General features: G+C 39.5%; 2 protein-coding genes across 4 annotated transcripts in view; one reads left to right on the forward strand and one right to left on the reverse strand.

The window, feature by feature from the left end:
• CHR4 (chromatin remodeling 4) overlaps positions 1 to 24,678 on the reverse strand; it is a 349,593-nt gene that overhangs the window by 65,459 nt on the left and 259,456 nt on the right. The gene's annotated exons all lie outside the window — the stretch shown is intronic.
• On the forward strand, positions 3,352 to 11,840 carry LOC149225684 (uncharacterized). Its single transcript, XM_089376839.1, has 2 exons — positions 3,352 to 3,522; positions 10,317 to 11,840. Exons 1-2 carry the CDS (start codon positions 3,352 to 3,354, stop codon positions 11,838 to 11,840), a joined length of 1,695 nt encoding a protein of 564 aa, XP_089232965.1.

A 24,678-nucleotide genomic window follows, 5' to 3' on the forward strand; every position in this document is an offset into this window, starting at 1 on the left:
ACCGATCCGGATTGCGCAACCTTCCAGCAGAAGAAAAAATAAGCACGCGGGAAACAGTCGGCGTCAAACCTTCGAGAAAACACAGCTTGCAGCTCTGTGACAAGGCAAAAGCGAGACGACAACCTTTAAAACCCTTATATGGGTTCCGCCTCTGCGAGCATTTTAGGAATGGCGGACAGCTTACGAAGGGTGCCAGAACTCCTGTAACGTGAGCCGTCGAATGCTGTCAAAGCTTCACGTCTCTGCTACGATTTTTCACGGTCTCTTCTTGCTGGATCTCTGATAAAAAACGCTGCTGCTTCACAGTAATTATTTATCGGTCTTCAATGGCAAAATGAAGTCAGACGTATCACGATGAGACCAATAGAAAAGATGAGAGCCACGATGAGACGACAAGGTTTCAAAAAATAGACTGTTCAAACGAGAAATAGACTGCTACCCATAACACGCAGGATGTATTTTCAGACCAGACAAACCATGCAACCCGGGAATAGCGATCGCTCGATCACCAATCCAAAAACGAGAATGATGCAAATTGGCCAGCCAGAAAACGAATCCCGCTCCCACGAAACGGTCACCGCCACAAAGTTAATTCCTCAGAAAAATGATAATGCAGGAGAAGAATCCATTTCTGTATCGAGATGGACGACTGTAAGCTTTTATCACAGTGAGCAAAGTCGAGGCTAAGACTCAGTGAAGGCTACCTGGCTTACAGAGGGCTCGACCTTAGAAAGGACTCAAGAGATTAGGATGCAGAGAGAATAACTGTTCAAGAAATCTCTTAACCTCACTCTGATACCATAAAAGAATGTCAAATGAATTAATACATCATTGAGCAAGCTGAAGCTCAATAATAATACAGAGATATTTACAATAATAAAAACATCAAGTTTCTATGTAGAATATGGAAACAATCAGTTTCATCTAAGAAACTGCTAAAAGAATAAAAATAGCAACAGCTAAAAGAATGAGCATTAAATACTAAATAGGAATATTCTAATACAGAGAGCTTTGAAGTTTCTACACAATCATTGCTTTATTAGTCATTGTAGAGTAAATCATTTCACCTGCCTGCTTATGGAATTCAATTTGGTCAATAGGGTGAACATCCCTAGCCAAAACTTCAAACTTTGTCTTCATGTAGTCTGCTGGTGATCAGGGCTGCTAGACTGTAGGCTACATAAAGGTCATTTGCATTTTACCAGTTTTAATGTCAAAGGCTAACATTAATCTATTATGATTGGCAGGTGTCTGTTTAAAGCACTGGGCATATGTTTCATCCTTTAATGCCTCATTCCTCAACTTGATTTCTTTGTACTTCTCTTTTATATCTTTCTCTTTATCCACTGGTTTGCTGGATGAAGAGACTTCAATGCTAAGTTGTTTTTCAATAATTTGAGTATTTGAGGTAGAAGGTTGGTGAGTTTCTTCTGAAACTGTTGGACCTTTACTCTTTCCAACCATTGTGTCAGTATCAATGATTTCAACTGTCTCAATGGTGTCCTCTTGCTCAGTTACAAGATTAAGTTTTGGCTTCTTCCTGTCATTGATTTCAAACCTGTCATCTGTAGTATCCATTCTAGAGCTAGAGCCTTCTTCCCTGGTTCTCTTTACTTTTCTGTCCTACATGGTTAGAGTCTGTAGAATGGGACTAATACACCTCTGTTCCTGTAGCGTTGGAACCTGCAGAAAGGAACTAATATCTATCTGCTTTTCCACATCTATTAAGGTTTTTTCCACATCTATTAAAGTATTTTCCAACCATTCTGACTGGTTGGCATATCTTTCAATGTATGGCCTGGACTCATGTACGAAAGGACTTAATTTGAATTTGAACCTTAGTTTGTTTATGACTCCATTAGGGTCATACTGCCACACAAAACTACTATTTAAGTTTATTTGATGTAAGATTTTCCCTGCTTCTTGTCCAGCTTCCCTATTATTACAAATGAAAGGACCCCGTTGGTTTTTTATTTTGAACTGAGTTTTCTTCCTTGCCAACAGAAAATTGACCTCATCTGAGTTTATGATCTGCCTGAAATACTATAATGCAAATATCCTCATGGGGAGGTATTTGGGCAGCTTGTAGGGAGTGAGTTAGCATCCATATATCCTAATTTCTGTGTGGTCTTGGTATAGATACCAGTCTCCCACTCTACTGTTTTTAGACAACTGTAAAACTCTCTTAATCTCATCATTGATCCTGGGTTGATTGCTACTGGTTAGCATGTTTACAACTGGATGAACAAAGGAATCAATGAACTCTTTATAACTAAAAACAGTGGAATATCTTTGGATTAATGGTGTCCAAAAAATGACAGATCTTGGATGGCCCTTCGTGTCCAACTTTTGGATGCTAACTGGAAACTTGTCTAACTGAAAATATAGAAACATGTGAAACAAAACTGAAGAGTATTTGAATACTCTTTCATTTGGCAATCTGATAAACTACTCATGGATTCTGTCTGCCAGGAACTGAGCAAAGTTAAAAACTGTAGCTGGAGGCTTGCCTGGGCAAAAAATAGACAGGAAAGCAAGCATAACCTCATCTACATGCTCATCAGTGGTGTATCCTAGAATACAAGAGAGCATGGTTATAATTTGTCTGGCTCTCTCAGAGAAAATGGTGGCAGCATATGGAGGACTATCTGTAGGAGTATGAGACTCTTCTATGATGAAAGTCTGAAAGATTTGAGCTCTCTTGGGAAGGTCCAGCTTTGTGTAGAGTTCAAGTAAGGCTTCAATGGAAAGTGGGGTCTCATTTGGGCTTGGCTGGATCTGCAGCATTTGATTTATTGACTTTGCAATAATGGTGAATAAAATTTGTTGGTCAGGAGAGACTATGGCTCTTTGACTTGGGACATAACAAGCTTAGCAGAAGTGGATGATTTTTGGGAATAGGTATACTTGTGGGAACAAGTACTTGGGCAAATTTGATTCCCATAGGTGAATGTCATCATTCTGGTTCAGGGATTTATCTTTACTCCAGCAGTGGAGTTTTAGTAGGTGGCTAGGGGAAACAGTGTCTTTAATTTGAAAATCTTTGTCAGCCAATGGGAGGTGGTCAATATCCAGGTGAGGGGTTTACAGGGGTCTTACATCCAAAGAGCTTTGGGAAGCCATAATTCGGTTTATTCAACTAAATTATTTTTTCTCTGACTTTAGGAGTAAGGTCAGAAGCTCTAGAACCAGTGGGGAGGGTAATTACAGTCTGTAGAAAAGGGCTTTTGGATGCACAGTAAAGTTTTCTTCAGTCTAGCAAGGTTTTTTAATTAATTTTATTAATTAACCTTTTGATAATTATTGTTCGTAGCTAAAATTACAGGGTTGTTCTGGTTCTTTCAAGAATACATGGAAAATAACGATTTGGTGCGCAGACAAAGTTCTGTGGTAGCAGCAGAGGTTTCTGAGGCTTCAATTGTCTATTTGTTGCTTCAATTTGGTGTCTGCAGCATCTTCTGGTTTCAAAAGGTGGTTAAAATGGTTGGCAAAGGTTCAAGGTTTCAAAATTGGTTAACAAAGGTTTTTTGCAGCGAAAATGAGTGAAAAGAGTGAAAGGGGGCTTTTTCGGCTTTTTAACCAATGGGAATTACATTTTGGTGCGAGATTTGGTAAAATGAACAGTGGGTAGTTTTGTTTTATGCGGGGAAGCGGTTTTATGCCATAGCGCATCGCTTTTGGGTGGAGGGCGGTATTTTTCGTGAGCACGCGATATAACCTGGTGTCGCCACGTAGTGAAACAGTGCTCGACCAAAACCGCAAATCTCACATGCTTTTGGACTTTTAGCTGTCGGATGATGAAACTGCGCAATATGGATATCCACCGTTGGATCTGGAGGTGGGAGATCGGAGGGCTATCACGCGACGAAGCTGGGGAGTGGGGTCAGGCTTTAATTATAATGAAATGCAATTAATTAAAAGATAATCACAGGGTTTTAATATAAGCAATGGGTTAATAATGGGTGGGGACCATGGGATATACGGCGAAGGTTTTAACTATACACTAAGGTTTGGTGAGTTAAAATGGTATCGGGGAATTATAACATGGGGGTTTAAATATATAAAGCGGGACTTTAGGAAATAACTTAGGATAAAGGGTTTAGTGGGTTTTTAAGGGAAAAAAGGGAAATTAATAAGGGGGAAATGTATTATTTGTGATGGGAATGGATTTCACACTAGGGAAGAGGGAATGATTTTTAAAAGGTAATGTCTAAGGAAATGTGTGAAACAAATGGGAAAAAGGTCAAAATGAAGCGAACGGGGTTTTACAAGGGGAAATGAAGAGGGAAGGGGTGCTTAAAACCAAGAAGGGGACAACATTAGGGGATGAAAAGTAATGAAGGGATAATGAGGGGATATTAATAAACTAAGTATGTGGGGGTCTAGTGAAATGAGGGGAAATTAGTAAATAAGCTTTAGTGAACGTCCTTTCTCTTTGACAATTCTTCCTGCACATGAAACATAGGATTAAGCATGATGAAGGTGCTTTTGACCTAGCAACCTTGTGCACTTGCAAAACTTCTTCTACCTACCCTTTATTTACCCTAGCAATTTCTCTTCATTCATTGGGTGCATTTGAGCTTGTTGACCCTTCATTTCTTTTTCTTTGATAAGCAAACTATCTAATTCTAACCTTATAACTTCCAATGGATTAGATTAAACTAATGAGCTCATTATTATTCTCTACCTAACTATTGATCTACCAAGATTAAATAGTTTAACTAGATCTTTATTCTCTATCTATTCAGATGAAATTTAAAGCATGAATGAATCAAGATTAAACTATGTGACCATCACGGATTGTGGCATTTTTGACAAATTGCACAATATTATTTTGCAAAGTAAAATAAAAAGGAGTGGCATTTGAATTTGCACACTTTCAAGATCTATTCTTATCTCTTTTTGTGGGGTTCATATCTTATACTTTTTGATATTTTTCTTTCTTTTAGTCCTTTGATTATTCTTTTAGGACTTAATCTCTTTACATTTTTTATTTTTAATATGGGAGAACATTTTGCAGAAAGCAAAAGTATGTACAATATTACAAGACTAACCACAGCCAATTCAAAATTATGAATCCTATTATTATAGGACCCTAACAAGAATCATTACATTGGTCTTTTTATATGCTCTTTTAACTTCAAGGTCTGGTGTCTGGCTATTCCTATCATCGCTGATAGTGATACTTGCAGAGCATTTTCGCTATCTGATTCAAGGTGAAATCGCTGAAAATTCTCAACTTCTTCTATATATGATTCTTCATTATCTGAATCTTGAGTTACTTCACACTTATATAAATTCTTGGCATCTTTTCCCTTAAAACATTTGTGTCTAGGATCCCATTTTTCACCACAATGTCTACATTCACTCTCTTTTATTCTTTGCACCTCCATATTAGTTTTTCCTCCTTCATGTAGATGTGGTGGAACATACCTTATATTCTCCATGTCAGAAGATTGGGGAAACCTTCGTCTTGAATATACTTTTTTAACCTTTGGCAACGATATTCTTTCAAATTTCTTCTCTGCAACTTTGGCTTTTTGTCTTGCTTCTTCTAAAGATCTAATGTCATGAAGCTTAAGTTCATTTTAGAAATATGGTTTAAGTACAGTGAGGTATGATTGAATAAGCGGTTTTCTTGATAATCTGGGTACTCGAGCGGCTCGTGTTTCCCATTCTCTAGTATACTCATCCACATTTCCTTATTGTTGTAGCATGGTAAGTTTTGTGAAGAACTCTTATTCCTTAACTCCTTGGAACCGCTTTAAGAAGGCATCTTTGAATTTACTCCAACTAGTCAAATATGTTGACTTTTTCCAGCACATATACCAATTATACACTTTGGCTACAAGTTGCATGGATGCATGCTTGATTTTTTCATCATTATTGTCAATATTGTAAACCTTGAAATACTCCTTTGCCCTATTGAAACATGCTACAATGTGTTTATCATTACCGTCAAATTTTCAAAACTCGAGTTTTGCTCTTCATTGATATGCAACAACTAGTGGATTGAATACAGGAATTTGGTTGGGAATCAACATTTTTTGGAAATTCGGTATATTGCTTTGTGGCTCTGGTATGATAGACAAATGTGGAGATTCGGGTGTATGATATTGGCTTGATGGGTTTGATGTATTCGAGCAGTCTTGTTGTTGATTTTAGTTTTTGATGGATTTTTATGGATATGGTAGCATCGGACAGGTCTTCTAGTCTCTAAGGTGTTAGAGAGGCTAAGGAACAAAAGGACTCCAAAACCCAGAAAAGGCTTCGAAAGAAAACACTTAGAAATCTCTCGATTAAATTAATTGATCAATGATTAAAAAGTTGTATGCTAAGAAATCTTTCGGTGAAAATCACATAAGATAAAAAAATTTGTCAACGTGTTTCGAACCATCAAGTGTGGTTCATCTTCCAAACAAGATGAAGAACCAAATCCTGGCATCAAATTTCATAGATGTAGAGAGATGTTTTCTAGTCGTTGTAATATAACAGCTAGTTTTGACTAAAGAATTATTATTTATTAACAAACATTTTTTAGTAACAGTTGACAAATAGTTGTAAGATCTGGTTCTTCATCTTGTCTTGAAGATGAACCACACTAGATGGTTCGAAGCGCGTCAACAAAAAATTTCTCTTATGTGATTTTCACCGAAAGATTTCTTAGCATACAAGTTATGGATCACAAAATCCTAAATTCAGAAATTAAAAAGTTTCTAAGTCTAACTTGGGAAAATTAATTAATTAATTGGTATTAATTGAGGAAACCGAATTTTCTCTAGAGACTTATGGAAAAGTGATTTGATGGAGGTCTAAGATGATCTAAACCATCAATCATGATTAGATCTTGGTCATTGATGCTCCAGCAAGAGACTATAAGAGCAAGTCCATGGGGTTGGCGATAGACACAATTTGCAAGTTGTGAGCAAGGAAGATTGAATTCCCCAATTAACAGTATTTAGTGAGGGCGCAGTTCGAGCCAGGGAAAGAGCATTGGGGAGAAGGAGCTATAGAGGTTTGGGAGCAGAGATCTAGAGGAGATTTTCCTCAATTTTCCAGTGTTCAGGGAGCAAGAAAGAGGAGGTTGAATTGTCTGTAGAAGAGGTCGATTTGTTCAATGCGAGCTAGCTAGTCCAGTAGTGCGAGTTGCTGGAAGAGGTTTGATTTAGATGTCGGAGGCTGGATCATTGTCCGGAAGGCAAAGCAAATTCATTCCAAAGGCAGAGGGAGGCCAGACGTCCCATTTGGAGGCAGATTCATGGTTGTGCGAGTTACTCAAAGCCAGTAGTGCGCAGCTCAAGAAGCAATGCGAGTTGTCAGTGTGGGGTGCGAGCAGGCCAGAGAAGGCCGAGTTGATTTGCAGAGGCGATCTTGGATCTCCAATATATTTTTCCACAGCATTGTCATAAGTTTTCCAATCGCACAACCAGTTGTAATAACTTTCTCAAATTGCTGCATAATAAAATAAACCCTCATCTGCTACACCGGTTTTCCCTTCGGGGTTTTTTCAAGGACAATTGTCCAAAAATTACGATGTCATTTTATTGTGTGTGCATCTATTTCTCAGTTCCATAATTTTGTTTCCACGACGTATTTTTATTTGTGAATAATTGCAGTGTGAATTATTCGTTATTTGCCGTTAATAATTTAACAGAAGGCAAATAAATTGTTAAGTTAGGAGAATAATATCCAATTACTACAGTTCAAGGACTTTTCACATGGTATGAGAGCATTGAAGATCAGATCAAAGGCTCAGAAGCGAAAGGAAGAGATCTCATATAGTTTCAAATGGAGATCTAAAGCACTAGTTTCCAGGTCTGCGCAGTTCAGCCATGCAGTGCAAGTATCAAAGAGGCAGAAAATCGATTTTCAGTTCAGCTGAAGGAAAATTTCGATTTTTCCTCAGATCTGTAGCCGCAGGCAATGGATTTGTCGAAGAGGGTTTGCAGTCAACAAATCAGTTGATTGTCAGTAGCAGATCAGCACAGGAAGGAAGACGAAGCACACGGAGAGAATTTCCCAAAATTCTCAGAGGCCTTCCAATATTCTAGTTGTAGGATAGGAGGTCATAATTTCTAGCTGCAGAAGGCCATAGTAGACTTGCCAGTCCAGCTAGTACAAGTTTCAGGGTTAGCAGTACATGTGCCAGATTCCGAAGGACTTCCAGAAGTTAGAGCGAGTTACCTAGGAGAAGCAACAAGTAGTGAGAATTCCAAGGACACAAGGCTAGCAGATCTATGTATTCAATGTAGAGTGCACATAGCAAAGAGAAGGTTGGGTGAGTTGCCAGAAGGAGAAGGAGATTTCCAGTTATAATTCTCCAATTTATTTGAGTTTCCCAGGGATGGTCGTAGCAAAACTTAGAGATCATGATAGACATGATGGCACCTCAAACTTTGGACTTTGGAAGGCCTGGATAAAATTTCTATTGGATGAGCATGGTCTAAAGGAGTTCGTGATAGTTGTACTTGCTTAACCGACAAACCCTATCCAGTTTCATGAGTACACGAAGGATATGGCAAAAGCAGAGAGGATGGTCCTAGACGGGGTTCAGCATCACATGTCCCGCATATTGCAGACAAGAATACAACAAAGGACATGCGGGATGCCAATATGAAGTTGTACCGGGATCCATCTGAGAATCAGAAAATGATTCTCAAGGAGAAGTTGAGAACAACCGGGATGTAGCAGGGTGAGACCGTAACTTCCTATCTCACCAGGATTCAGGAAGTCAAAGATGAACTTGTGCTGTTGGAGAAAAATCGCCTAATAGTGAATTATTGCGAACAACTCTAAATGGGTTTACCAAGGAATGGCAACCTTTTGTTCAAGTAATCACTAGACAAGATAAGCTACCAGATTGGGAATGCTTGTGGAGTGACTTCACTCAGGAGGAGATAAGGCTCAGTCTTGCAGAGGGTGCTACCAACATTAGTAGCAAGGGACCAAAGGTGGGGAAGAAAGAAGAAAATGTAGCCCTTGCAAGAGAGGGAAAAGCGAAGAAGTGTCCCAATTCGGGACAAAACTAAAAAGGAAGAGAGAAGAAGAAAGACCTGTTGAAGGTCAAGTTCCTCAGATGTTGTGAATTTGGTCACCACATCACCTAGTGGCCAAAGAGGAAGAAGGACAAGAAAGGGCGCAGAAAGGAGCTTCGATAGATATCGATGAATTGACCTCTAGATTGCATGATTCCGCGTTGATAGCAGCAGCACCTCCAGATGGAGAAGTATGATGCTTCAGATTATTAGCATGGGCAAGGTCCATAGAAGAGTAGCAGGAAGTCTAGATTAGATCCCATTATTGTTCACATGGATCAGTACTTATGCTACAGGCACCCACAACAGTTAAGTAGTAGGAGGATCGAGGTGTCAGCAAGGTGCAGTCAGATCTTGAGGGACCGTGCAGAGCTACTTGCAATCATATATGTGAGACGCAGTTGCAGAGCCAGTTGGGCGTAGTCAAATGCTCAATAGACAGTGCAAAAGCTAGTTGCAGCCAGAGGCTCAAGGGATAGTTGCGGAACCAATTGCAAGGGCACAGTACATCAGATAACATTTGAGACTCACAAGGACCAACCTATGGAATCTTGATCATCAGAGCTGAGCAAATCAGTACACACAGCTGCAGTGGTAGTAGCAGTGCAGAGGCAGTGTAGTCGCAGCAACACAGTGGAACCAGCAGTGTGGGATCAGAGATTGATTCAACTATAGTTGGTTGCAGATGAATCAGAGTATGCGCAGTAGCATGATGGATAGTGTTTGTCAATTTTCACAATGACTTTTAAGTGGCAGGGAATCAAATCAATTTGAAGATCTGAAGAAAGGAGGTATAACAAATATTAGACATCAGTAGTCTATGACAGCCCGGCTTGTTCATAAGGAGAGATGAAAGGATAGATGTTACGAATATAAATTACATAAAATTAAATAAATATAGATAAATGTAAATACTAAATAATCAAGTAATGATTATGTTAAGTAGTCATTAGTTAAGCGAAAAGACATGTCTAAAAGACACGCCCAATCCTCAAAGGACACCTGCCTAGGTATATAAGCAGAGCCTCATTGTAACATTCAACATCCTTGTACAATTTTATATATAATAAATTAGTATTACAAATACCTTTGTGTATTTTTACATTAAAGTCAACAAACTATAAGTTTTATTGCTTTAGTGGTATCAGAGCCATGCGAGACTCTGAACATTATCCATCGCACAATATAACCATGCGAGTCTTTGAACATTGTTCGCCACACAATATGCCATTACGTTTGCGTCCTGAATTCATTGAGTAGTTTAGTAAAATTCAATAAAAGCTTCCGCAATGGGAAGAATCATATGCAGAAGCTAAAGCACATATAAAGGAAATTGATAATAAGGAAGATGATAGCGATGGTGAAACGAAACAAGGTGAAGCAAGAAAAGAAGACTTTGATCAGAATGATGATAATGAGAATGTAGGTGCAATAGATAATGATGAATATGAAAAAGATCTAGATAAAGTTGATCTTGATGTGGATGAGAATGATATCAATCAAGATGGTGATAAAGATGAGCCTGCTAGCTCGAAGACTGTTGAAAAAACTAAAAAGAGTGTTAAAAGAAATCATGTAATTTCACTTGAGTCTAATGTGGCAAAAGCCATTGGAAAAGGGGTTAGAGAGTCCCCTGAACCTAAGAAGGAAAAAAGCCTTCCAAAACCATCTGTGAAGAAAGTAACAAAGGACAAAGAAATACCTTCTTCAGTGAAGAAGGAAGATAAATTTTATACTTTGGAGCTAAGGAAAAGTTTAAGCCAGAAGGAAAGCAAAACCAAATATTTGGATCTTGCTAGGAGTAAAACAGTCAAGGTTTTATCTTCTTCTAAGCCAGAAGTTAAAAAAAGGCCCACCATGACTCCGTCTTTCACTGACAATGATGTCAAAAGTTTGGTTATGGCTATAATTGAGAGAGCAACAACTAGCATAAATTTAGATGATGTGTGTGCAAAGCACCAAGTGCCTTCAACACATAGGAGTTACAACATGAGGAATTTGGATAAAATTATTACTCAAGGAAAAGTCAAGGGATTAGTCGAGGTTGTCAAGTCAGCTTTGAAAAAGCTTGAAGAAGGTGGCAGCATTGATGATGCTAAAGTTGTCTGTGAACCAGATGTACTCCTGCAAATGTCTAAATGGAAGAGTAAATTGAAGGTTTATCTTGCACCATCTATACATGGGATGTGTTACACATCATTTGGTCAACATTTTACTAAAGTTGATAAACTACAAGAGGTTGTTGAGAGGCTTCATTGGTATGTACAGAACGGTGATACGATTTTGGATTTCTGTTGTGGGGCAAATGACTTTTCAAGGCTAATGAAAGAAAAGCTTGAACAATCTAAGAAGCAATGCTTTTTTAGTAATTTTGACATAATTCAACCAAGGAATGATTTTGAGTTTGAAAAACGGGATTGGCTGACTGTTGGTAAAGATGAATTACCAACCGGTACCAAAGTGATTAGGGGGTTGAATCCTCCATTTGGTGTTAAAGTTGCTCTTGCAAACAAATTTATTAACAAAACCTTGGAGTTTAAGCCAAAGTTGGTCATCCTTATTGTTCCAAAAGAAACACACAGACTTGATGAGAAAACAGGACCAAATAAATATGATTTTATTTGGGAGGAGCCAGATCTTTCGAGAGGCCAATCATTTTTTATCCCTGGTTCTGTTGATTGTGATGACAATCTACTAAGCCAGTTCCGATCAGATATTGACAGCGTTATATTGGTTCACGGTGCAGAATCTCGCGAGAATTTTGATAGTTTTCCTACTTGGAGCTCTTCCCGACTCAAGACTTGAAGAGGTGATGTATGTGCTCTTGTCCTTGCCACGACCATATGGAGGTGAATACGTGAAGTGGTCACAGGAGGCAATATCCAACCTTTTTGTAGTCATTATCAGTGGTGGTTGTCAGGCAGCAGACTCCAACCCTCACAAGCTCTCTGGAAGATATATCAGACGTTGTCGTCGAAACAAGGCAATTCAAGATCAAATCCTCGCTCCCATCAATTCCGCAACCAACACCCCTTCGTCGTCTTCCAATTCACGTTTCAGCTATGTACAACCACTAGCGATGACAAGCACGACCATCGCCACCACTACTGGTAATGAAAATATTAACAACAGCAGCAAACTGTTGCTACAGCAGCCGACGCCGCCAACAGTGAAAATATAGGTTTTGTTGCTCAGCGTTGTGCTCCGCATACCCCGCCACATTGCCCAGATAGTCCGCCACCCCTCTCGTTGTGCCTCCTCCTCCAACACCAACCACATACCGTCAGGTTGCACGTCCCTCCTCGCCTCAATGCCAGTGATATCAGGATTACACATTCCCTATCTGAATCGACCCATCGTGTCACCGACCAACTTCGACACACTTCCGCCTGACTGTCTGATCCATCATTGCAAACTGTCACCTTGTTTCCACACAAGATCCAATATATCAACCGTCGGGTTAAATTTTGGTGATGTTACATTCAGCTACGTTTATTCGATCTGTTCATTCAATCACGAGGATTAAGGTTAATTACATTAGTTATAAAAGATATTACATAGTACATAATTACACATAAGTTATAAAAGTTAATTTATATATATATATATATATATATATATATATATATATATATTAATTATATGATTAATTTAATTGTTTAAATTGAAAAAAATAACAAAAAAAATGTAGGAACCCTAATCCCAAGGTGGTACTATCGACGATTATACATACCAAGATGACGCAATCAAGTGAAGAAATTACTAGCGATTAAGCTCTGAGGACAAAGCTTTTCGAAGAAAGGGGCCATGTTACGAATTTAAATTATATAAAAATAAATAAATATAAATAGATGTAAATACTAAACAATCAAGTAATGATTATGTTAAGTAGTCATTAAAGGACACCTGCCTAGGTATATCAGCAAGGCCTCATTGTAACCTTCATCATCCTTGTACAATTTTGTATATAATAAAAAATAGATGTAAATACTAAACAATCAAGTAATGATTATGTTAAGTAGTCATTAAAGGACACCTGCCTAGGTATATCAGCAAGGCCTCATTGTAACCTTCATCATCCTTGTACAATTTTGTATATAATAAATTATTATTACAAATACCTTTGTGTATTTTTACATTAGAGTCAACAAGCTATAAGTTTTGTTGCTTCAATAGATGGGTATAATGGAGAAGACCTTCTTCACTAAGAGGGAGTGTTAGTTTTTTATGGATATGGTAGCATCTGATAGGTGTTCTAGTCTCTAAGGTGTCAGAGAGGGTTGTGGAACACAACTCCAAAACCCAGAAAAGATTTTGAGAGAAAACACTTAGAAACCTCTCAATTATATTAAATGATCAATAATTAAAAAGTTTTCAAGTCTAACTTAAGAAAATTGAATAATTAATGGGTATTAATTTAGGAAATCATTTTTGCTCTAGAGACTTCAAAAAAAAAGTGATTTGACAAAGTCTAAGATGATCTGAGCCATCGATCATGATTAGATCTTGGTCATTGATGCTCCAACGAGAGATTATAAGAGCAAGTCAATGGGGTTAGAGATAGACACAGTTTACAGGTTGTGAGCAAGGCAGATCAAATTCCTCAGCTCATAGTATTCAGTGAGGATGTAGTTTGATCCAAGGAAAGAGCATCGGAGGGATAGAGTAGCAAAGGTTTTGGAGCAGAGATCTGAAGGAGATTTTCCTTCGTTTTCCAATGTCCAAGAGGAAGGAAAGAGGAGGCCAAAATGTCTGCAGAAGAGGTCGATTTGTGCAGTGCAAGTTAGCCAGTCCAGTAGTGCAAGTTGCCAGAAGAGGTGTGATTCAATTTTCGAAGGCCAGATCAGTGTCCGAAAGGAAAAGCGAATTCATTTCAAAGGTAGAGGGAGGCTAGACATCCCAATTGGAGGCACATCCAGGGTTATGCAAGTTACTCAAAGCCAACAATACACATTTCAGGCAGCAATGCGAGTTGCCAATGTGGGCTGCAAGCAGGCCAAAGGAGGTCGAGTTTATTTGCAAAGGAGATCTTGGATCTCCAATATATTTTTCCAATGTATTGTCGGAGGTTTGCCAATTGGGCAGCTAGTGGTAATAATTTTCTCAAATTGTTGCATAATTAAATAAAACCCTCATCTGTTGCATCGGTTTTCCCTTTGGGGTTTTTCCAGGGACACTTGTCCAAAAATAACGATGTCATTTTATTATGTCTGCATCTATTTCTCAGTTCCATAATTTTTGTTTTGAAACATATTTTTTATTTTGCTAAGAATTGCAATGTGAATTATTCGCTATTTGTCTCTAATAATTTAACAAAAGACAAATAAATTGTTAATTTAGGAGAATAATATCTAGTTATTGCAATTCTAGGAATTTTCACATGGTATCAGAGCATTGAAGATCATATTAGAGGCCCTTAGGCAAAAGGAAGAGAGATCGTACAATTTCAGAGGAGATGTGAAGCACTAGTTTCCAGATCTGCGCAAGCCAGCCAAGCAATGCAAGTAGCAAAGAGGCAGAAAATCGATTTCAAGTTCAATTGAACGAAAAGTTCAAGTTTGTCTCAGATCTATAGCCGCAGGCAGTTGATTTTTCGGAGAGGGTTTCTGGTGAGTAGATCATTTGATTTGCAAAGTAGATCTAATGCACAAGATTTGCAGCAAGGGTTTTGCAGTAGCAGATAAGCACAGGAAGGAAGAGAAAGTAGATAGAGGGAATTTCCAGAAATTCTTAGAGGGTTTCCAATTTTCCAGTTGCAGGATAGGATGCCATAATTTCTAGCAGCAGAAGGTTGTAACAGACTTGCCAGTACAACTAGTGCAAGATTCAAGGTTAACAGTACATGTGCCAGATTCTAAAGGACTTCCAGAAGGTAGAGAGAGTTACACAACAGAAGCTGCAGGTAATGCAAATTCCGGAAAGACACCAGAGGCGAGCAGATCTGAGTATTACAGGGAGAGTTTGTGTAGTAGAGAGAAGGTCGGGTGAATTGCCTAAAGGAGAAGATTTCCAGTTTATAATTCTCCAATTAATTTGAGTTTCCCAAAGATGGTCACAGCAGAACTCAGAGATCAGGAAAGACTTGACAGAGCCTCAAATTTTGGTGCCTAGAACGCAAAGTTGCAATTTCTATTAGATGGGCATGGTCTGAAAGAGTTTTTGACAATTGTAGTTGCAGAACCGACACCCTATCCAGTTTCATGAGTACAAGAAGGATATGACCAAAGCAAAGAGGATGGTCCTAGACAGAGTTTGAGATCACATTGTCTAGACAGAGTTTGAGATCACATTGTCCAGCATATTGTAGACAAGAATACAGCAAAGGACATGTAGGATTTCATTGTGAAGTTGTCCCAAGATCCATCTGAGAATCGAAAAATGATTCTCAAGGAGAAGTTGAGAACAACCAAGATGCATAAGGGTGAGAGCGTAACTTCTTGTTTACATAACTACCTCACTAGGATTCAAGAATTCAGAGATGAACTTGCAGCTGTTGGAAAAAAAGTGACAGATAATGAAGTAGTGCAAATAGCTCTAAACGAGTTTACCAAGGACTAGCGAACTTTCGTTCAAGGAATCACTAAACGAGATAAGCTACCCGATTGGGAACGCTTGTGGAGTGACTTCACTCAAGAGGAGCTAAGGCTTAGTCTCGCAAAGGGTGCTCCCAGCAGCAGTAGCAGGGGACCAAAGGTTGAGAAGGTAGAAGAAAATGTAGCCCTTGTAAGAAAGGAAAAGGCAAAGAAGGGTCCTAGTCAACGACAAAACTCAAAAGGAGGAGAGAAGAAGAAGAAAGGCCCATTGAAGGTCAAGTCCTTCGAATGTGGTGAATTTGGTCACTACGTCACCCAGTGTCCAAGGAGGAAGAAGGACAAGATGAGGTAGCAGAAAGAATCTTCGACAGAGATTGATGAGTTGACCTCTAGAATGGAGGAATTTGCATTGATAACTGATACCTCCAGATGTGGGAGGGGCACGATACCCTCATGCTGGCAAAAAACTCACTCTAATACCACTGTAATATCCCAAATAAGAAAATTCCTAATGATTCTGGGATATTATAAAATGTTCCTTTCACTTTCAATTCTTTTAATTTTGAAAATTTACAACAACAATTTTCACAAAATTGCATAAATAATTAGAATAAGAAACACTGCAAATTTAGAGAAACAAAACATATGTTGGAAACTCAGCTTTATTTATATGATATAAGTTATTACAACATAAATATTTGAGATAGAACAAGAAGAAATGAAGCACTAGTTGAGGATCTAAATGATCCTCACTCCAATATCACTAAAGCTCCATCAAAACTTCTCGATGTAGTCTCCTCAAGGAGTGTTGGTGATTCGTCCTACACAGATAATGGACACCCAAGGGTTTTCATCCTGACGCTTGCTAATGTTGGGAACTGCATTCTCCAAACCTCACCATAATAAAAGAACAACCAAACCAAGATGTCCCAAGTGATCTCCTCCTCATCCTTTCAAAGACTCGATAGATAGATCTCCAATCTTCTAGAAGTATTTATTTTGATTATTTTAATATTATTCTAAAAGCTCTCCCTTGACTTCATCTAAGTGACATTTTAAATTTATTTTATTTTACTTAAGTCACTTTGACCTTTTTCCTTCAATTAATCATTTTCCCCTTTTTTTTATTTAATTAAGTGACTAATTAAAGTCACTTTTAATCTAAGAAAATGGTAAATTGCCCACCATACTTTCTCTAGCCATTGGAAGTCACTTCTCATCATCCCATCCTGTAAATCTTCTTGTTCTGTTTCCAACAAGCTAATACACTAAGATGTTCCATCAAATATTCCTCCTGGAATGCCACCTTAAGCGTAATTAATAGTCAGGCTCAATAATAACCCAGTTTTAAGGGAATTATCATAATGCAACAGAACCAAAAACAAGTTGTGTGGAACTGGCCCTGATGATGGAACACACTAAGCAAACGTCGTCGGATCCCATAAAACTCCTCAAAACCCCTTTGGGACCCTTGACGATGTAATCCTACTCCTGTGGCCTGGCCATCACATACCATGGAAATCCATCCTGGTTGTACTATAGAGGAAATTGAAATGGGGACATTACACTACCATATGGAACCTAAGACAAATAAACATTTGATCTTTAGATGCCCCATTTATCATAAGAAATGTGGTAGATACTACCATCTATCCCATTACCAATTTCTTTCAACCTTGGATGATAGGACTAGATGTTGATGGTTTGATCCAAATGACATGACCTGCTTGCATTCTCATTTATATGTTGTTTTTGAACAATACTCAATGATTGAATGTTTCTTATCCTTAATTTTTTCAATTCTTTAGTGGACACAATTAACACACTACACTATCTTTGTTCTTATATGTATATGAATTTTCGATGGAACCAGTGAAGTAAACTTCAATCTGGAGATATGTGTGGGACAAACAGCTCATGGTAGCTCATAAACCCAAATGTGGAACTATGCAAGAAATCACTCCTCCACATCCCAATAGTTGAACTTAAAGACTAAATAGAAGCTAAAGCAAAAGTCCACATATTCAAACCAACCATATCTCTAACTACCACAAATTTTATGTTTAAACATTACATCTTCATGAGCTTTATAATCTTGGACTTTTGCATAGCATGCACATATCATGTTTGTAAATCACAGAAATTGATATAAACCTTCAAAATTTGTTTCTTCCTATCTTTATAAGTTGTAAATTGTGAGCTTCACACAATTAGGCCAAAGAATTTTATTTATTCTTATGAAGTCGTTGTATCTGTACACCTTCCTATCCCCAATATTTGCATCTTAAACCTCTAGCATTTATAACAAAATAAACCCTTTCAATGTACTCCTAAAGAGGGTTGCTCTGAAACTCCCAAGTGTACTCCTGAAGAGGGCTGCTCTGAAACTCCCAAGTGTACTCCTCCTGCCACCTCACAAGGAACCTCATTCGTCCCTCAACACTAGGCAGCTTGTATGCTGACTTGGCACACTTCATTTTAAGCTCCTCAATGTTATTGTTTTGTTGCAAAATGGTGCCTCAAACTGCCTGGATCCTCTGCTTCAATGTCATAAGATCTGCCCTGAAATGTTCAATTTTCCTCTGGAGACTACTATCTGAAAGTGTTGCAACCCTGTTGGTCGCCTCTGCAACTATTTACACCTCATCAATGGGTGGACCCAAAGATGGATGCTCAACCACCTCCACCACGTCTCCAACTCAAGCCTTCAATTGGCTCTCCAAGGATGGTTCTTCATGCATATCATCCTCTTCATGCCCATGTACCACTGAGTGATTTTCATGATGGTTCATCAATGGTGTCTCATCCCACAAGTCTCCCTGAATGTCTTCCCCTTGACTCCCTTCTTCAATGTGTTTCCCATCATGTTCATCCATTAAACATGGATGCATATCAAGGCTACTATCAACATCTCCACATGATTGCTCATGCTCCTCAAAGGTATACTCGTGAAAATCAATGGATTCAACAATAAAAGAAAAATCCTCATCAAAAGGGTCAGAAGGAATCTCCAATTGATCTACCTATGTCATATCCCTGTATCACTCAAGCATGAGTGCTTAGGCCCCCAAGATGTCTTGCAGATAAAGCAAATCCCTTTCCTCCTTTGCTCATTCTTGTTGCTGGTTTGAGTCTTCTCATCGTTGTCTTCACTATAGATTCACATCCTCCTTAGCTACATCCTCCTTAGCTCCTCCTTGGTCAACTGCCCTTTTAATAGTATCATATTTTGCTCAATCAACCTTTTTGTTAATTCATGAGAAGCCAGTGAGACAATCTACTCCTTCTTCCAAATGGCCAACAACCTGGACTTGTAGATGGCCCCATGATCACGCATAAATCCAACCATGATTTCTAAAACCTTGAGCCCCTTTCCAATGGTAGGGGACACGATGCCATGCAATCCCTAAAAACTTCCTTCTATCAGCTGGAAAACATCCCTCTTGATGTCATCATTGTATGGGAGCATAAGTGAAGTTATTCTAATAATCTCACTAAGACATAAGGCAATTGTAAGTCGCTTTGATGGATCAAGGCGAGCATTGTTGGTTTGAGTGCCCAATTTAGAACCCTCAGATCTGAATGGCTCACCTTAGATAGGTGTGAATCCAGTTTCTCTAGATGAGAGTGGGATTTTGCAGTCACCCTCATGTTCTTCAAATCTAATCCCGGTGCAGAAAGCCAATTTCCTACCTCACGTTCTTTTCTACAAATCCCTTATTTGCTCCAACTATAGAATAGTGTGTACCTCCTTTGAGAAGGGTTTGCTATTTGGTTTTCTTCTATGATTCATTGAAGCAATGTGTCCCGAAAAACCAGTTTCCACTAAGGTTATTAAGGGCATTTATGAAGGTCTTGTCCCAATCACCTATAGTGACCAAACTCTACTTATTGTTAATTTGGTGTAGCATCGGATGTGCTCTAGCCATGAAAATTGGTGGAGAGGCTAAAGCACATGAGATCTCCAAGACCCAAAAATGCTTTGGGGAAATTCCACCCGGTTAGAGAGATATTAAAATAATTAATATTTTTAATGGGTTCCTAAGTCTAAACTTAGGAAAATAAAAATATTAATAGGTATTAATATAAAACTAGGTCAGAAGGTTCTAAAAGACATCGATCAAGCCAAATCTAATCTTAGTCGTTGATTAGAGATTTAATCTCGATCGTTGATGGACCAACGAGAAAAAGGGTCAGTTGGAGAATACACTAGAGTGTTCAATCATTCATTTTGCTAGAGCGAGGTTGCTAAGCAAAGTTGAATCAATAATCAGCAGCGAGGGGCAGTGAGTACGAGGCAGAGAGGCAGGGAGAATACTGGGAGAATAGCACAGAACCAGAGAGAGCGAGAGCAGCAGTCAGTCTAGGCTACGCAGAGCCGAGCAAAGGCAGCGCAGAGCCCAGCAGAGGCAGCGCAGAGCCAGAGAAACTGCATCATCCACGCAGAAGGCAGAGGGAGTGATGCAGAGGCTCCCATAGGTTGCGCATCTCGGTCGTTGATGGACCAACAAGAAAAAGGGTCAGTTGGAGAATACACTAGAGTGTTCAGTCATTCATTTTGCTAGAGCAGGGTTGCTAACCAAAGTTGAATCAGTAATCAGCAGCGAGGGGCAGTGAGTACGAGGCAGAGAGGCAGGGAGAATACTGGGAGACTAGCACAGAACCAGAGAGAGCAAGAGCAGCAGTCAGTCTAGGCTATGCAGAGTCGAGCAAAGGCAGCGCAGAGCCCAGCAGAGGCAGCGCAGAGCCAAAGAGACTACATCATCCACGCAGAAGGCAGAGGGAGTGATGCAGAGGTTCCCATAGGTTGCACAGTGCCTTAGAGGGCTAATGCAAAGGGTCTTGAGGCTGACGCAGAGGGTCCTGGGGCTGACGTAGGTCAGTAGGAGGCTGACGCAGGTCAGTAGGAGGCTGACGCAGGTCAGCAAGACGCTGATGCAGAGGCCAGAAGGGCCAGAGCTGAGATTCAGTTGTGTCGGAGGGGGTTTCATGGGACAGGTTTTCTAAATAATTGTTTCCAGATATAGAGGTATTGTTGTCGTGTATTTTTCTCTGTTGGGTGAGCTAGATTAGGCACCCTGTTGTACTCAGATAGACTGCATAATAATATAACCCTCAAAATAGCTGCACCAATTTTCCCGGATTGGTTTTTCCGAGGACATTTGTCCAAAAATAACGGTGTCACTTAAGTGCTTGTTTTTCTTTCAGTTGATGAAGCTCCCTTTGCCGCTAACAAGTGTTCCCTCTACTGACAGGGATGTCAAAAGTTAGCTGGATCAGTTACTTACTTCTCAGTAACTGAGTTGCAGTGAAGTAGCAGTAGGTAGTAGCATGATGCAGCATGATCAGAGGGGATGCAGTGTTGGTAGGATGGACCAGCAGCAACACGGATGCAGAGGGAGTTGTCGTATGGGTGCAGCAGTGGCAGTGGCAAGGCCATGGGCAGCAGTACAGGATGCAGCAATGCATAGGATGTTGGGCAACAGGCCAAGCATCAGCACAAGTACCGATGTCGGATGATTAGGGTGATGTTCAGTGGTGGTGCATTACTAGAGCACATTTCTCGCTAAGAGGGAGTGTTGATTTGGGGTAGCATCGGATGTGCTCTAACCATGAAAATTGGTGGAGAGGCTAAAGCACATGAGATCTCCAAGACCCATGGTTTGAGGAAATTCTACCTGATTAGAGAGATATTAAAATAATTAATATTTTTAATGGGTTCCTAAGTCTAAACTTAGGAAAATAAAAATATTAATGGGTATTAATAGAAAATTGGGTCAAAATTTTCTAAAAGACATGGATCAAGCCAAATCTAATCTTAGTTGTTGATTAGAGATTTAATCTCGGTCATTGATGGACCAATAAGAAAAGTATAAGAGGAGGCTTGCAGGTCAGTTGGAGAATACACCAGAGTGATCAATCATTCATTTTGCTAGAGCGGGGTTGCTAAGCAAGCGGCAAGGGGCAGTGAGTACGAGGCAGAGAGGCAGGGACAATGCTGGGAGACCAACACAGAAGTAGAGAGAGTGAGAGCAGCAATCAGTCCACGCTACGCAGAGCCCAGCAGAGGTAGCGCAAAGCCCAGAGAAACTGCATCATCCACGCAAAGGCAGCGCAAAGCTCAAAGAGATTGCATCATCCACGCAGAGGGCAAAGGGAGTGACACAGAGGCTCCCAAAGGTTGCGCAGTGCCTCAAAGGGTTGACGCAGAGGGTCCTAGGGCTGACGCAGGTCCGCAAGAGGTTAACGCAGAGGCCAGAAGGGCCAGCTCTAAACTCCAGTTGTGCCGGAGAGGGTTTCGTGGGACAGGTGTTTTGAATACCTGTTTCTAGATATAGAGGTATTGATGTCGTGTATTTTTCTCTGTCGGGTGAGCCGGATTAGGCACCCCTTTGTACTCAGATAGACTGCATAATAATATCACCCTCAGAATAGTTGCACCGGTTTTCCCGCATTGGGTTTTTCCGAGGACATTTGTCCAAAAATAATGGTGTCACTTGTGTGCTTGTTTTTCTTTCAGTTGATGATCTATAGATGTTGTGAATATATTGTGTTTATTTCGATATTTAAATGTATTAAATAACTTGTTCGAATTTAAACAAGTAGAAGAAATAAACAAACAGAATACAAATTAATTTCTAACAGATAGACTTAGAAAATTCAACACTTATGACATCAAGTTGGCTCATACATGACTTTGAATGAACAATATACGTCTATTATGTAAACATTATAGGGCTTATATAGACTCAGCCATACATAAACATGGCATTCACTAACCATAAACTTGGCTACCAAAATTAGTTTGTCTCGGCAAGGGGTACACATTTTATCAAACATATTGTGAGCAGACATTTTTACAAACATTTTGCACGCGAGATAATTAAATCTTCAAGGGAAACATACCATAAATCATCAATGTAGTCTTCTTCAAGACTAGGATCAATTACCAACACTTTCCTTCAGAAATATCAAGGCCAAAGAAAAGACTAGGCCTGGCCAATAGCGTCTGCAAATACTATAATAACTCTTCCTTCCAATGGATGATCTGGACTGAGGATGAGTAACTCGAATTCTGAAGAGGGAATTAGCCTCCAAATATCATACGCAACCTCTTGGAATATGGAACATTGTGTTGGAATCATCATTGTCGTTAGACCAAAACCCACAAGGATAAGTCTCTGCTACAATTAACAGAGTTAGGATCCACGAGTGGCGGTTCCTCCATATCGCGAAACACACGAGGGCTGAACCCAATGTCCAACAATCTCCCCTCAGCACGAGTCAGGTGAGTTTCAAACTCAAGACCTAACGCTCTAATACCACTTCTTGGAATCATGATTTTCATTAGACCAAAACCCACAAACATTAGTCTCCGCTACAATCGCCAAAGTTAGGATCCACGAGAGGCAGTTAGTCCATGTCGTGAAACACATGGGGAGCGCTGAACCCAATGTCCAACATATTAGTCTCCTAGAATAATGACAATTTTTGTGCATTAACTTAGTTCAATATTGAACTCGGCTCTTCAATTTGGATGAACATGGAACACAATTTGTAGCCTCCAGATAGAACATAAGCTCGGCACCAGAAAGGTAGAACTCAGCCTCTAAAAGAATGACAAAACTCAACCTCTGAAGATATAACAACTCCATTCTCTTGCAATCTGCTTCCAACTTAATCTCAGTCCTTAACAATTGTATGCTTCGGTCTGTGGTAAGGTAATGGTCTCACCCTTAAAAATCTGCAAAGAAACTTGGCCCTCCAAATGCCAAATTCAACCTCTGAAAAATGATAATTTATAATGTTCCAAATCTAAATTTAGTAGAAAATTGCTTCATAAATTTTAGCCATCAGCCAATAAACAATTTGCAAAAAAATGGAACCACAAATTAGCGACAAAACAGAAAATTAAATCTGCAATTGAATGATAGACAAGAAAAACATGTAGAGAGGAAACCAGCCTTATTTTATTAATATAGGATATGCTGACACAAAAACTGGAAATGTTTGAAGCAATGGCCTCTCAAGAAATCTGCAATAACACTGCATTGGCCTCCAAAATAAAGATAAGCTGATAAATACTCTTGTGAACTCTAGATGAATCCATCAAGGGGAAAAATGGGTTCTTGCCCACTCTCATTGAATCATTCAAGGGTTTTCACCTTGGGGCTACTGGAGTAGAGTGTTGATTTGGGGTAGCATCGGATGTGCTCTAGCAATGAAAATTGGTGGAGAGGCTAAAGCACATGAGATACCCAAGACCCAAAAATGGTTTAGACAAATTGTACCCGGTTTGGGAGATATTAAAATAATTAATATTTTTAATGGAGTTCCTAAGTCTAGACTTAGGAAAAATAAACTATTAATGGGTATTAATATAAAACTAAGTTAGAAGGTTCCAAAAGTCATGGATCAAGCCAAATCTAATCTTAGTCGTTGATTAGAGATTTAATCTCAGTCGTTGAAAGATCAACGAGAAAAGTATAAGAAGAGGCTTGAGGGTCAGTTGGAGAATACACCAAAGTGATCAGTCATTCATTTTGCTAGTGCGGGTTTGCTAAGCAAAGTTGGATCAGTGATCAGTAGCAAGGGGCAGTGAGTATGAGGCAGAGAGGCAGAGCCAATACTGAGAGACCAGCGCAGAAGTAGAGAGAGTGAGAACAACAACTAGTCTAGGCTACGCAGAGCCCAGCAGAGATAGCGGAAAGGCCAGAGGAATTGCATCATCCACACAGAGGCTACTGGAGTGATGCAGAGGGTCCTACTGGCTGCGCAGTGCCTCAGAGAGCTGACGCAGAGGGTCCTGGGGCTGATGCAGGTCAGCAAGAGGCTAACGCAGAGGCCAAAAGGGCCAGCGATGAACTTCAGTTGTGCCGAAGAGGGTTTCATGGGACAGGTTTTCTGAATACTTGTTTCCGAATATAGAGGTATTGATGCCATGTATTTTTCTCTGTCGGGTGAGTCGGTTAGCCACCCAGTTGTACTCAAGGAAATACTACATAATAATATATCCTCATAATAGTTGCAGTGGTTTTCTCGCATTGGCTTTTTACGGGGACATTTGTCCAAAAATAAAGGTGTCACTTGTGTGTTTGTTTTCTTTTAGC

The sequence above is a fragment of the Pinus tabuliformis genome, chromosome J, assembly GCF_031772625.1.
Source record: "Pinus tabuliformis cultivar Carrire ecotype Pingquan chromosome J, CPIR1, whole genome shotgun sequence".
Classification (NCBI taxonomy): Eukaryota; Viridiplantae; Streptophyta; class Pinopsida; order Pinales; family Pinaceae; genus Pinus; species Pinus tabuliformis.